The sequence below is a fragment of the Ictidomys tridecemlineatus genome, chromosome 16 (assembly GCF_052094955.1).
Source record: "Ictidomys tridecemlineatus isolate mIctTri1 chromosome 16, mIctTri1.hap1, whole genome shotgun sequence".
Lineage (NCBI taxonomy): Eukaryota > Metazoa > Chordata > Mammalia > Rodentia > Sciuridae > Ictidomys > Ictidomys tridecemlineatus.
The window spans coordinates 38,265,729-38,280,199 of record NC_135492.1 but is presented as its reverse complement, the minus strand read 5'-3'; the positions used below and the strand labels follow the sequence as shown (position 1 = coordinate 38,280,199).

The 14,471-nt window shown below is 57.0% G+C and overlaps 1 protein-coding gene across 1 annotated transcript in view; it reads right to left on the bottom strand.

Moving 5' to 3' along the window:
- C16H3orf20 (chromosome 16 C3orf20 homolog) overlaps positions 1 to 14,391 on the bottom strand; it is a 36,767-nt gene extending 22,376 nt beyond the window's left edge. The window contains exons 1-6 of the mRNA XM_078033407.1: positions 6,615 to 14,391; positions 5,811 to 6,448; positions 5,264 to 5,404; positions 4,256 to 4,375; positions 3,610 to 3,748; positions 2,692 to 2,964 (exon numbers count right to left, since the gene is read on the bottom strand). Coding sequence (XP_077889533.1) covers positions 2,692 to 2,964; positions 3,610 to 3,748; positions 4,256 to 4,375; positions 5,264 to 5,404; positions 5,811 to 6,276 — 1,139 coding nt within the window. The 5' untranslated portion in view covers positions 6,277 to 6,448; positions 6,615 to 14,391. The remainder of the gene's footprint in view (positions 1 to 2,691; positions 2,965 to 3,609; positions 3,749 to 4,255; positions 4,376 to 5,263; positions 5,405 to 5,810; positions 6,449 to 6,614) is intronic.
- Between the last annotated feature and the right edge of the window lie 80 nt (positions 14,392 to 14,471).

The window sequence follows — 14,471 nt, the reverse complement described above, 5'->3', positions numbered from 1 at the left end:
CTGGCAGACCATCCAAGGTACCAACACATGCGTAATGGTCCCCTGACGAAGCTAGAGAGAGAAGAAAGAAAGAGTATCCGAAGAAATAATGGCTGATGCTCCTCTAATTTGATGAAAGGCATGAATCTGCATATTCCAACTTCAAGTAGGATTGATTCAAGGATCTTTCACACTGAAACACAGTTCAATTAAACCATCCAAAGAAAAAAGCAGAGAATCTTGAAAATAGCAAGAGGAAAGAGACTCATGTAAGAGGGAACTTCCAATAGCTGGTTTCGCAAAAAAATCTAAAAAATTGAGTATTCCTATATTTTCTGTTGAAATTTTTCCTTTTGTAACATGGTTTGAATGATTAAATAATAAAGCAACAATTACCCATCTGTTAACGGGCAAAGAGTGCACCTACAAAGGTCTAGTTTCTGATAACAATAATTTAAAAGGGAGGGGTGGAGCTATTTAGGAACCAGAGTTTTATATACTATTGAGGGTTTTTGTTAATTCAAACGATTTTATCAATTGTAGTAACCGTTTCCTAGGGCTATTATAACAAAGTGCCACAAAGTCCCAGATATATGTGAATTTTGAGGATACACTATTAAATCCACTATCAAGGTAACCACTAAGAAAATGAGTATATGATGAAAAGGAAGTGAAATCAAAACGGCATGCTACAAAAAAAAAAAAACAAATACCACAGAGCCAATAATGGAGGGAAAAAAAGACGTCAGATATGTAGAAAACCAGTAGCAGAGTGGCAGATTTAAGTGCTTCCGAATTGGAAATTACTTTAAATGTAAGTGGACTAAACTCTCCAACCAAAGGGCAGTGACTGGCAGAATGTGTTTTAAAAAAAAAAATGTCACAGCTCTATGAGATTGACTCCATTTAGATCCAAAGACACAACTTGGGTGAACGTGAAATGATGGACAAAGTATTCTATGCAAATCAGGACCAAGAGAGATTTAAGTGGCTATACTGATAGTACAAAAAACAGACAAAAAAGAACATTACATATTGAGAAGAGGGTCAATATCTCAAGAATACATAACAATGTAGATAAATACACACCTTTTTGTTTTTGAGCTATATGAAGCAAATTAACAGAATTAAAGGAAGAAGCAGCTTTGTCCTAACAGTTGGAGACATCACTGTCTCACCTTCCGTGATGGGTAGACAGAACACTGATCGGGTATTAGAGGACTTGAACACAGGGTCAAATAACAGACCTAACAGGCAACGTACAGGACACTGTAGCAGAACCCACATTCTCACTTTACCAAGTGAGCTCCATCCCCAGTCCTAGAATCAACTGGATTCTAACAAGAGGGGCGAGGCCATTCGCTGGGGACAAACGTTGTTGGGACGACTGGCTACCCAGAGGCCCGAGAAGGAAACTGGATGTGAGCTCACACCGTTTGCAAAAATCAACTTGAAATAGAGCGAAGGCCGAAGTGGAAGAACTGGGACTCTCAAACTCTCAGGAGAGACTGTAGGGGTGCATCGTGATGGTTTGGGGTTTGGCGATGGTTTCTAAAATGTTAATCCCATGACATAAGCAACCACAGCAGCAAAAAAAAACGTGACTTCAGCAGAATGAAAACTTGGGGGGCTGAGGCTCGCTTGATATCCTGGGGACCCGGGATAGGGTTCGTGAGGCCCCGGGTTCAGCCCCCAGCACCGCCCCCCAGTAAATCTATTCATCCACCAAAGGGTGACGTCAAGAGAATGGAGAGGCACTACAAAGTGTCAGGGAAATGTTTTCGGGTCGTAGATCTGATAAGAGGATGGAAGTGCAGTATGGTCACGTTTGCTGAGAAGAAGCTTCTGGGTTGATTCCATCCCATTTGCTGATTCTTGGTTCTGATTCTTGCTCTCCAGGGTCTTATTAAGGAAGCTGGGGTCTAGTCCCACGGGATGGAGATTGGGACCCACTTTTTCTTCTGCTGGGCGCAGGGTCTCTGGCCTCATCCGAGGTCCCTGATCCACTTTGAGTTGGGTCCCGTGCATGGTGACAGACAGGGGGCCCAATTCCATTTTTGCTGCACGTGGATTTCCCAGTTTTTCCCGGCGCCATTGGTTGAAGACGCGCCTTTGCTCCAGTAGGTTCGGGGTCACGTGCGCCCTTGGCCATGGGTGACCGCCTCATCTTGGAATCACAGACACAGAGCGAGGCACAGAGACCAAGTCACGAGTACGGAGTCACCCAGAAAGACGGAACCAAGAGCCCAGACCCCTTGTGACTCCCAGAGGTAAAAAATATGCCTCATTGCTGGGATGGGGTCCCTGTTGGGGCGTGTCACCTGAGCCAGCTGCAGTGAACCAAAGATTTTGTGAGGGTCTCAGAGCCCAGCGACTTCCTGTGAAACTGTGCTCCCGGGGTCCCTCAGCAGGCCTGGGGGGACGCTGGGTGTCCTGCACCGTGGGCCAGGCCTGGAGCATCCGGGGAGAGGCTCAGACTCTGCACACGTGGACCTTTGGGGCCCTTCGGGCAGGAACCTGGGGGTTAACCACTGAGTCACGGGCAGAGAAGCAAAGAAAGGTCCTCAGCTCTCAGCGGGGACCGGCCTGGGGACAAGAGCCTGGCAGGGACCTGGGGCCTGGCACATGGGGGGGGCCTCAGCTGGGGCTCCCACGGAGGCTGGGCCAGTCCCCGCGCTCCCTGGGCTTGGGACAGGCCCCAAAGGATATTACACGAAGGAGGAGCCGTCGTAGAAGGAGTAGTGCAGCTTGGCGCTCTTCTTGGGCACCTTCCAGTCCTGGGAGTGCCGCAGCAGGGAGCCGGCCTGGGCGGGGGCCGGGTGCGCGAAGGGCGTCGCCACGGGAGCGCACACCACGTGGGATGGCTGCACCCCCAGCGCCTGCGCGTCCCCCTTGGAGGGGTGCAGGGGCAGCTTGGTGGAGTAGTTGCGGAGGATCGTGGGGTAGAAGACGTTCTTGCCTTTCCACGAGGTCCTCTCCGCTTCTCTGCAGCCAAGGAGACCAGAGAATTTTCCAGAAGCCACAGCGCGGTCCCCAATAACCAAGTGTCCCCAGTACGCGTCCCTGTCCTCGGCATCCTCGGGAGGAACTGGAAGGTGGCAGCCCCCCGACACCAGCCCTGGACTGACGGCTAGCTGGAGGGTGGGGACAAGGAACTAAGGGGGTGGGGATGTGCCCAGGAGGGGGCTTGGGATGCTCTGCTCCGCCCCCACCTCCGTCCCGAGGTCCTGGGAAGAGAACTTCTTTCCAGAAGGTCATAGAACAAAGGTAAAGGGGGGTGGAGGGCCGGTAAGCTGCCCATGTCCTGGCCCAGTGACCCCCAGGGACATATGTGACTGAGATGGGAATAGATTTTTCAATCCTTTATGGTCTGGCTCCTCGGGAGGCTGAGGCAGGAGGATCGCAGGTTGGAGGCCGGCCTCCGCAACGGAGCCACTCCAAGCCACTTAGAGAGACTCTGTCTCAAAATCCAAAATGAAAAGGGCTGGGGATGTGGCTCCGTGGTTAAGAGCGCCCAGGGGTTCCATCCCGGGTTCCCCAAAACCACACCACACCAAAACACTCGGGGGGGCTTTGGGCCAGGGGGGGTTTTCTGAGAACACCTGTCCCCACCCCGTCACGGGCACTCACATGAGGCGACACATCTCCTGCAGCTTTTCCCGAGCCTCGGGACAGGGGTCGGTGAATTCCACGCTCTCCGGAGACGGTCCCACTGTGCGCTGAGGGGGTGACATACTCGAGTCCTCTGGGATCTTGAGTTTGCCGGGACCTGGAGGCCAAGAGGTCAGGGGGTGGTTCTGATGACACAGGAGCCACTCGACCTTCCAAGTGGCTTCAGGACTGAGGGTCAGTGACTGAACCCCGCCACTAGTGCTTTCAGGGTTCAAAGTTCACCAAGCAGAGACCCCAACAGTCCCCAGCCCGGGAGGGTGGCCCCTGCTCGTCCCTCTCCTTTAATGTATAAATTCATAATTGGAAAAAGAAAGGGTCACGTCACAGGGGCGGGGCTGGGCACAAGATAGTCATGGATCCACAGCCTAATTTGGGGACATCAACCAGGGCCCAGTGGGTCTGGGATCCAGCACGTCTGCGGAGACTCTAGTCCCCCCGGTGGCTGTGGCCACACGGATCTGAGCCTGGACAGAGGGACCAGCACATCTGTGCCTTTCCATCAGGAGCCCAGGCCTGACCATCCGCCAAGGGACGTCCGTGGTCTCCTGCCTTGGCAGCCCCCCACCCCATGCCCCCCACAGAGGGCCCTGCTGGGGACCCCCACCTGTTTTCTTCTTGATCTCCTTCCCGGTGGACAGGGAGAAGCTGAGGCACGCGGTGGAAGACTGGTAGATGAGCTGGTAAGGCGAGTTCACGCCCATGGCCGACATGTTCGTCAGGGACTCTGGGAGGAGCAGGGGGGGTGTCTTCTTTCCGTTTATCATCTTAATTTTTTTTTTTGTCCCAGGAATTGAACTCGGGGGGCCCTCGACCACAGAGCCCCGTCCCCAGCCCTATTTTGCATTTTATTTAGAGACAGGGTCTCCCTGAGCGGCTGAGGCTGGCCTCCAACTTGCCATCCTCCTGCCTCAGCCTCCCGAGCCCCTGGGATGACAGGTGTGTAGTCCCCCGTCCGGCAATGACATAGATTTTTTAATGTTTCCCTATAAAAACTTTTAACAGGAATTTAAAAAAAAATTTTAGATGTTGATGGACATTTATTTTATTCATTTATTTTTATATGGTGCTGAGGATCGAACCCAGGGCCTCACACGTGCTAGGCAAGTGCTTGGGAATCTACTAAGCTTAAGATATAAAAGATCGGGGCTGGGGCTGGGGCTCAGTGGTACAGCGCTCGCCTAGCATGTGTGAGACCCTGGGTTCGATCCTCAGCACCACATAAAAATAAGTAAATAAAGGTGTCGTGTCCTAGTCCAGCTAAAAATAAATATATATTTTTTAAAAAAGCTATAAAACATCACTGGGGGAAAGAAAACCAGCCTTTCTCTGCCTGTCGCTGTGGTTGGGGACGCGTCACCACTCCTGTGTGTGTGAGTGCTCCATCCACCCCCTCCTGGCGTCCCCTGGTCCAAGGGGACCACCGTGCATTGACAGGGACACTGCCCCAACGTCCTGGCCACTCCACACAACTCTGCAGTGGCCCTTCCTGTCTGGCTTCCTCACGGAGGTTGCCAGGCAGCTCCCGGTGGGGACTCTCCAGCCTCCCTGCGGCCCCTGAGGCCCCACACCAGCTGCCTGGTCCCCCCCTGGCTGGCCGAGGCCGGGTGCCCACCTCTCGCGGCAGGCCCTGCGCTGTAGCCGTTCCTCCCGACGGTGCCAATCAGGTAGTCGAAGGCCGTCTCCTTGGCGCTGAGGTGCAGGAGCTGGCTGGCCTCCACGAAGCGCCTGGTGATGTCCATGGGGTTGGCACCTGCTAAAGGACGGTTCTGGGCAACTCGTGTCCCTCCCACCACAGGCTGCCGCGTGCAGGGCGCCTTTTGCCAATGGCTCCGGGAAAAAGGGCAGAGTGGACAGACACCCGAAGGTCAGCCAGGGGGTCAAGGAAAGGGTCTCGGGACCCATCAGGGGGCGCTTTATCCTCTGTCCCTGTCACTGTCTCTTCCCACCCACGGGGCTGGAGGCGGAGGCTGCAGGCATCTGAATGATGCACCGTCCAGCAGCCTCTACTGCGGAGGGACTTTGCACCTGTGCTATCCGGTCAGCGCTCTGGAAGGCTCAGATTCTGGAACATTCTGGATTTTGTCAGGGACGCTGGGCGCGGTGGACGTGCGTCTGCCCGCCTGGGCCAGAAGGGGGCTGGGGGGACCCGGTGGCCTTACCCGAGGCGGACTCCAGCATGGCCTTCATCTTCAGGGTGAGGAGCTCGGTCAGCAGGTGGATGGACTGTCGCTGGAACCTGTGCAGGGTCTCCTGGCCCGTGTGGCGGGCGGGGACGGGAGAGGGGCCGGACAGCTTGGCTGAGCCCGGGGCCATGGGCAGGGTGGACGGCGGGGGTGGAGCTGGGGGTGGCTTCTTCTGCACCAGATATGGCACCGGGGTGGGTTCCACGGGTGGCACTGGGGGACACCCGAGGCTGACGTCCAGGCCCGGGATGCTGGACGCGGTGGGCACCGCGGGGTCGGTGATGAGCTCCTCCCAGGTGAACTCGAAGATGTTCCGGATGCCCTTGGGGACGGCGATGCCCGCGCCGCGGCACAGGGTGAGGAGCTTGGAGACGCGGGCCAGCAGCCTGGGGGCCAAGGCCGTGTACTGCTGGTACAGCTCGCGGTTGCCCTTGTCGCTCATGCTGCCCACGCGTGCCCGCGGCTAGGTGACACTGTCCATCTCAGGGGGACACGCCTGCGGCTGTCGAGGGGCGCCTGAGAGCACACGGCCTGGTCTACAGGGAAGCCTTGGGGACAGACGGAGTGGCAGGGCTCAAGGGGCCTTTACAGGCCATGGATCCCGAGGTTCCTCCCTGGGAAACAGAAGGAACCAGGGTGGGTGCCCCCAGCAGGACCAAGGCTGCCCACTCTCCCGTCTCCCCCTGAAGGGCCCGAGGGAGGTCCCCCAAAGTCTCCCACAGGAGGAGTCTGGGGGGCTGGGGACACTCAGGCCCGGGAACAAAGCGAGGCCCCAGGTACCTTTGGAGAGATCCCAGGGTGGACGCCGGACTCGTGGCCTATTGGTAAGAGCCTACAGAAACAGAAGGACATGGCCTTGGCTTTGTCCCCAGAGACGGGGGACAGGGAAGGTCCCGGTCACACATGGGGACAGGCGTGGCACTGTCCAACGTGCACGTCCCAGGGCCGACAGAAAAGCCTGCTGAGAAGGCACTTTCCTGGTTCAGTGGCCAGTAAGTTGCTGAGGCTGCCTTTGAACTGGAGATCCTCCTGCCTCAGCCTCCTCAGCTGCTGGGATGACAGGCGGGCACCACTGAGGCTGTCCTCCAGCTTATGATCCTCCTGCCTCAGCCTCCCCAGCTGCTGGGATGATAGGCCTGTGCCACCTTGCTCGGCCCCAGCCATTCTCGACAGTGCCCTGAGCCATCCAGCCATCCCATTGACCACTCCTCCATGTCACCGTAGCCCTCTTCCCCACCCAGGAGACCCTCATTCATTTGCTTTTCCAACAGCGTCCTCCACAGCCACCCCAAGTTCCCCATGCAGGCCAGCTCTCAGGAGCGCACACCGGCCGTGTTCCGGGAGCAGGTTCACGGTCACGCACCTGTGCACCCACCAGCAGGAAGAAGACTCTCCCATCTCTCTCGCCTTGCTCAGGGGGAGTCAGAGCTCTGGGACAGGCGTCACCAAGCACAGTCCCCTTTCCAAACACCATATGCCTTCCCCGGGGCCCTGCAGCCGTCTCTGCTCACCCATCAACCACAAGATTCCCAAGGATCCACTGAGCATCCCCGGAGCACAGCCTCATGTCCTACTGGTTGGCACATCCCGGGTCTCTCTGCTGACCTCCTGCTTTGCAGACGCGGAAACGTCGCATGCACAGAACAAAGAGACCACTGAGAGTCTTGGTCATCTGGGCAACCAGCCAGAGGCCTCTGACCCTATCCCCCAAGTTCAGACCCTCGCATCAGCCCCTCAAGAAGCCCCTTGACTGTCACCCCACGGCCCCTGACCCCCGGGCCACCACCCGTCCCCTTTCTTCTCTACAGATCTGCCTGTTCTGGGATTCCCTACAAATGGATCTGCACAATCTGGAGTCTTTGTGACCGGCTTTTTTTCCCACTTGGTGTGACATTTCTGAGATTCTTCCCTGCTGTGACAGGCAGAAGGACTTGGTCACTTTTTATGGCTGAACAAGGATTTCTGGGCACAGAGATGACTCCACGATCCGCTGCCCTGTCTGTCGGTGGATGTGCATTTCAGTTTGTTTCCGATTTCCCGCGATTTTGAGCAACGCGGTGACCAGCGCACACACAAGTTTCTGCAGGTGAGGTCCCCAAGTCGTCCCTGCTGTCCAAGTTTGGTGGCCCCAGCCGGCAGGCTTGTCACAGAGTTGCTGGCGAGGGCACGGGAAGGGTTTTGGTTCCTGTGGGTACTGCTGGGTCATATACCAAAACTCAACGCGTCCCTTTTTGAAGAACTGCCTGTTTCCCGACGTGGCTGCACCCTGTGTGGACCCACAGCAGTGTCGTGAGGACTCCGATTTCCCCATGTCCTTGTCCACACCTGTTACGTCTTTTGGATTCCAGGGTCATCCCAGTGGATGTGAAGTGACACCCTGGAGGACCCTTCCTGTGCTTGCTTATTAAAATGAGACAGGGCCTCACAGCGTTGCCTGGCACCTCACTGAGTTGCTGAGGCTGGCCTCCAATTTGTGATCCTCCTGCCTCAGCCTCCCAAGCTGCTGGGATTAGAGGCCTGCATCTTCTTTGGAGAAATATCTATCCGGATCCAAAGGCTGTTTTTAGAAGAAATGCTATTTCTATTCTAATGCCTAGATGACCTGTTTATGGTCACATCTCTTCAAAGCTCAGCTAGAAGTGACCACGCCCGTGACTAGTTTGGCCAGGGAGAGGAAGACAAGAGCTGTTGGCTACAAGACCCTGAGCTGTCTTTCACAGGAGGCTGCCTTCATAGAAAAACACTTTTCCTTTAGCCACTACCCTTCCTGCCCGGATGGGATGAGATGGCTGCAGCTCCAGCAGCCATTTTGAGACATGAGGTTACCCTGAAGAGGAAAGCTATGCGTTATCCCCCATCATCCCTTCACCATCTACCTCCAAACTCCTCTGGCCCCAGACTGAGCCACTCATGTCCTTAAGCCACTTAATTCAGATCTCGGTTCATCCTGACTGACAACCAGTCCCACGAGATCATCTCTCCTTTCCATTTATTCCATTCTTATTCTGCCATTCATCTTTAGGTCACTGAGATGTGGGCCTTGCCCCGGAGCCGCTCAGTGGTTGACAGAACAGGACAGTGGCAGTGACTCTTCGCGGAGGGACGTCCCCAGTGCTGGGGACACCCAAGGAAGGGAGCCAAAGGGAGCGGTGCTGGTGGATGCTCCTGGGGATGAGCAAGAGCTGCCAGGCGCACAGGAAGGGGGGCTCCTGGCCATAGGAACAGTGAACACACCCACTGTGCGGCCGCTCATGTGAAAGCGTAGCACGTGCAAATTACGCGTGGTACACAATACACAAGGGTCATAACTAGGGAGCTGGTCTGGGTGTTTTCTCTATTTTTAATCATTAGAGTGTTCTACTTATAAGAGCAAATTTGTTGTGAAAGTGTATTTGTCAGCAGTGGGTTACTGCAACAAAATGCCTGAGACAGGCTGCTTATGAAGCAAAGAGGTTTATTTGGCTCAGAGTGGAGGTGGTTCAAGGGCATGGTGTTGGGTATGTTCCTGGCTGTGTTATATCAAAGTGGAAGGGTGTGTATGTGTGTTTGTGTGTGTGTGTGAGCTGACATTGCCAAACAGCAAGTCACAGAGACACACACACACACACACACACACACGAGTCCCATGATTCCTCCTTAGGCACAGACCCAGTGGCCCCAGGACCTTCCACTAGACCTGACCTTTTAAAGGTTCATAGCAACTCCCAATGCCGTCCCCTGCAGATGAGCCTTCAATGGCAAAGGACCCTCAGGGGACAGTCAACCAACACACACACCGTGGCCAACAGGATGCTTAAGCCACCAGCTGCCCCCATACATCTCGTTTACTGTCCCTTGAACGCAGCAGGAGGCTAGCGGAGGGGCTGATGTATACCCCTCGGGCCCCACAGCGTCTGCACAGACAGAATCACCTAATGACACATTCCCATCCTTAAGTGGTGCATGACAGTCCTCGACTATGTCACCTTTAGTGGAAGTTGTCCCACGTGAAGTCTCATCTCTGCAAATGGGGGCAGGGACTGCTGGCCTCTGTCCCTTCTGTAGTCTACCATGCTAAATCTGGGGTTCCCAAGAGCCAGAAACTGAACAATATCTGTGACACGGATAGACAGCCTGAGGGACCCACAGAGGTGGCCACCAGCAAAGTTTCATGAAGCCGTTCCCAGAAAATAAAACTTAAAAATCATATGAGAAATGTTAAAAGGACTTAAGGAACGACTCAATTAGTCCAACGCATTTTTTTTTTGGACTGGACTGAATCCGGGGCACGTTGACATTGAGCTACGTCCCCAGTCGTTTTTATTTTTAGACAGCTGGCCAAGCTGCTGGCCTCCACCTTGCGATCCTCCTGCCTCAGCCTCCTGACCTGCTGGGATTACAGGCGGGCACCCTGCACCCCGCTTGGCTCAGGCCCTCGATGACCATGAATGTGGGTTTGAGCCTGGGACTGTGATGTTCCCATGGGTCACGCGGGACACTGGTCCCCACCTCCCAGGCTGGGCTCCCCTGGTCCTGCCCCTCTCCTCCGGCTCCTGGCTCTCCCGGGCCAGGAAGGCTCTCGGTCAAGGCCTGAGGCTGGGACGGCCACATGCTGCAATGACCCAGTGGACAGGACACTGGGCGGGCGCCAGGTGCCGTGCTGTGGTGGCCTGGCCCACAGGACAGCTGGACAGACTCTCGGGTCTTGTCAGCAGGGGGAGGGGACGGGCAGGTGATGTTAGATGAAGGAGCCGCCCGGGGGGACTGTCCAGAGGACCCTCCTCCTCACATGGGGCGTCTGGGGTGCCCAGGGCCACTGCGGAGGTGGCTCTCCGGACAGGGCCCATCGCAAAACAAAGTGACCGGCCCAGTGACCGAGTGGGGCCTCCGCCCAGAGCGACGGCCAAGGGGAGGGCTTCAGAGACGGCGCTGGGGTCAGAGATGCCCCAGCCACTGCGTCCCTCTTGGTGACGCGGACAGGTGACAATCCCTGTCACCTTGATGGCCTGTTAGGGCAGCGATTAAAATAACCCAGCAGCTCCGACCTTAAGATGTTAAATGAAAGGAAAAACCACAGGGCCCTGGACACCGAGGCCACGTCCCTGCGAAACCGTCACAGACCCGAGCCAGCAGCCGGCGAGAGGGGCTTCCGCTGAGGGTGATCGTTTTGGGCCAGACGACAAATGACAACCGTGTGTGTCCCCACAGCGACGGCAGCACGGTGCTCGGAAGGGTCTGTGACGGGGACAGGGTCCCCCTCCTGGACTTTCTGAGCCACAGCAGCTGCGGGGGTCGGCGGCCTGGGCAGGTGGGGGGACAGGACGGTCAAGTTCAAGTTCAGGGACGCCTCAGAGGCACCGCAGGCCCCAGGAAGGCCCCCAGCCAGGCCGCGGCCACCGGGGGGACCTTCCTGGGGCAGGAGAGGGTGGCCGTTGAGGTGTGGTGGCGTGAACGTCTACCCTGAGAGTGGGAAGGACAGCTGTCACCGCTCCTGTCACCGCACAGACGAGCTGGCTGTGCGTGAGGGTGTGACGCGGCCCTGGACTGAGAAGCACCAGAGAGGACATCCATCCTGCCCAGGACAGATGGACACCTGCTTCGCGGGAACGCGTGGCTGTCCCAGCCTGTGACCCCGGGGCCCGGGTCCCCGACACCACGCACCCTCTGGACGTGCAGGCGGGTGCCCAGGGCCTCCAGGAGCCTGGCCTGCCAGCTGGGACGGCCAGGAGGGACAGGGCATGACGGGGCGGGGCCCTGTGGGTCCTGGCGGACCCCGCACTCACCTGGGCCTGCCATGGTCCCCGCCAGCTGCGGACATGGAAGGGCCTGGCCTGTGTGGCTTGAGGGCAGCGTCCTCTTGGCTGGCTGCTGGGTAACTGTCAGACCAGTACCCGCCGCTGGCCCTCGGGTTCCGGGTTCCACCGCCTCATCTGGATGTCACAGAGCTCACTGGGCCCCCCCAGGCCGCTGGTCCCCTGGATTCAGAGGAGTGGACCATCCCACCCGCCTCTGGGAAATGGGTGGCGGGGACCGCGGGGGTGTCCTGTGGACGGAGGTGGACACTCTCTTGGGGGATTTTAGAAGCAAAACAGTGACTTATGGGGCCAACTCAAATGACCTGCGCCCGAGCACACGGAGGCTGGGGACAGACCCGGTGAGAACCAATGATCCAGAGCAATCTCTGCTAAAACGTCAGAAGGCGGGGACGAGGCACGGCCACCACTCGACACTACTTGCTCCTGAGTTAAAAATGGCCCAGGATGGCCATGTCCAAGGTGTGCCTGGAGGGCCAGCCGCCCGCCCTGCAGCTCCTATGGGACCCCGCGCACCGGAAATGGATCTGGACCAAGGTCAGCGCCACTAAGCAACTGAATTATAATTTCATCAAATTTAAGACTTGTGCTAAATTGGGTCACACTACGGGGGCTGAGGTGTATCTGGGACCTCCTGGATGGGAGCTTTTTCCAACTGAGTATTTCGTGGTTTCTAAACACGGATCAAACTTTCTGGGTGGAAAAGAAACGTCAAAGAGCAGTGAACACCTTCCAGGTACGGGCGACAGGCTAAAATGGCCTTGGACACGCTGGGCTGAGTGACACATCACGAAGTCAACTTCACGTTTTAAGTGTGGTTCCCAGGAAACTGGAAATGAGCTGGGCCCGGTGGTGCTGTGGGTAATCCAGTGCTCGGAGGCTGAGGCAGGAGGATGAGAATTCAAGGCCAGCCTCAGCCATTTATGGAGGCCCTAAGCCACTCAGCGAGGCCCTGCCTCTAATTAAAATATAAAAAGGGCTGGGGACGGCGGAGTGGTTAAAGTACCTGATTCAATCCCGTTTAAAAAAAAAAAAAAAAGACAAGACACTGGTGGCCTGGGGGTCCCTGCAGGGCAGTGCTGCCCTTGCACCTGGACCTGGACCTGAGGGTGTCTACCGCCACCTGCTGGACAGGCTGCTACCCACAGGACCTGGAGGAACAGGGAGGCCTGGGAACCAGGCTCCGGATCCCAAGAGGACAGACGCACTGCACTGGGCTGAGGACACGCTGAACTGGGCTTATGCTGTCACAAGGGCCTGGAGAGAGGGTCACCTAGTCTCTGTGACCCGGAGGCAGTGTGCCCCACAGCGGCCACGAGGTGAGGTGCCCACTGCTGCTGTCCAGGATGGTCTGTGGCACTTGTCTGGCCCCTTCTGCCCCCTGGCTGCGTCCACCCCTCGTCCACCTGGTGACAGCGTGACAGACACCCCTCCTCCCGCCTTCCTCCTGTCATCTACTGGGTCTCCCCTTTCCTACTTGTCTCTTGCTGTCTGGCGTGTCCGGCGGCTCTAATTCCTTTTACTATTTCAATATTTTTGGCCTCTTCCTCTGTCCTACAGACCGCTTCAGCTGTTGGTTCTTCTACTCCTGATAGATTTAAGTTTTTGCTCGATTTTTGTCTATGGGACGACATAAAAGCCCAAGGTCATTATTGAGCCTGGGACGTTGGGGGTCCCAGGCCCCTGCTGGGAGGCCCCTCTCTCCCCCTGGACGGTCTTGGCCTTGTCCTTCTCAAAAGCCAAGAGACCCTGAAGCCAGGCTTGTCCCCCGTGACCTGCGGCCTGTGCCGGGCCAACACCAGGCCCTCGGGATCACGGACTGGGGCTGCGCAGTGAGTGTGCGACTCGGGCAGTGACAGTCCCCAGGCTCTGTCCTCTGACAAGACTGTGGTGGCTGCTCTGGGTCCCCTGCATCTCCTGGTGGATTTTGGGGCCACCTGTCGCTTTCTGCAGAAAAGGCAGCTGGTCTAGTGGGGCCCAACGAGTAGGTGTGGGAAGAGGGTTTGATGACGAGACCAACTGGGGACACCATGACACAGGTCTGATGGCTTCGCCCGTCTTTCGACAGTTCAGAGGTGGCTTTCTCAGGGCCTGGGTGGCTCAGACAGTGCTCACCTTGTTAGTAAGGCCCCAGGGACCTCTGCTCACTCCACACAGCCCTGAGTCTGACCCACGCAGGCTCCAGGGGCTGCGGGAGGCTTGGGGGACGGGGGACCGAGGGGCAGGAGGGCTGGCGAGCCGAACGGCTTGTCACAACTAAGGAGCAGCGGGCTTTGGGCCCAGCAGCCTCCGGGACGCCCAGGTCCTGAACACACACTTGTCAGTCGGCCGCTGTGCACGCAGGTGTGCGTAAGGGACAGTGTGACGGCAGAAGCACATCGGCCTCTCATGAAGTGCCCTTCCCTGGTCTCACCACGGCAGTGTGACTCTATGCCACCAGCTCCAGGGTCCTCGTGGATGCTGGATCATCCTGCCCCCCACTCACCGTCCCCCACCTGTGCTGGGTCAAGGGACCTGGAAGCCGGATCCCTGGCACGAAGGTGCAGGGATTCGCAGGGTCTGGGAACGGGACCTTGGATCTAGGTCGCGGGTGGGCATGGACCAGTCCCAGTCCTCGCCGTCAGGGGACCCACGCTTCTCCTCCTCCACAGCCGCACAGCTGCACTCCAAGGGGACCCTAACTGGATCAGGGCTGCGTGAAGGGACACAGGGAGCCTCCACCCATCACAGAGGAAGGAACCACCCACTGCCAGCGGTTCTCGTCCCTTCTGTCCCTCATTGGGAAATCCAGCCTGGAGCCCAGGCCTTCCAGGGACAGCACAGGAGGACAGGAAGCTGTCCCTAA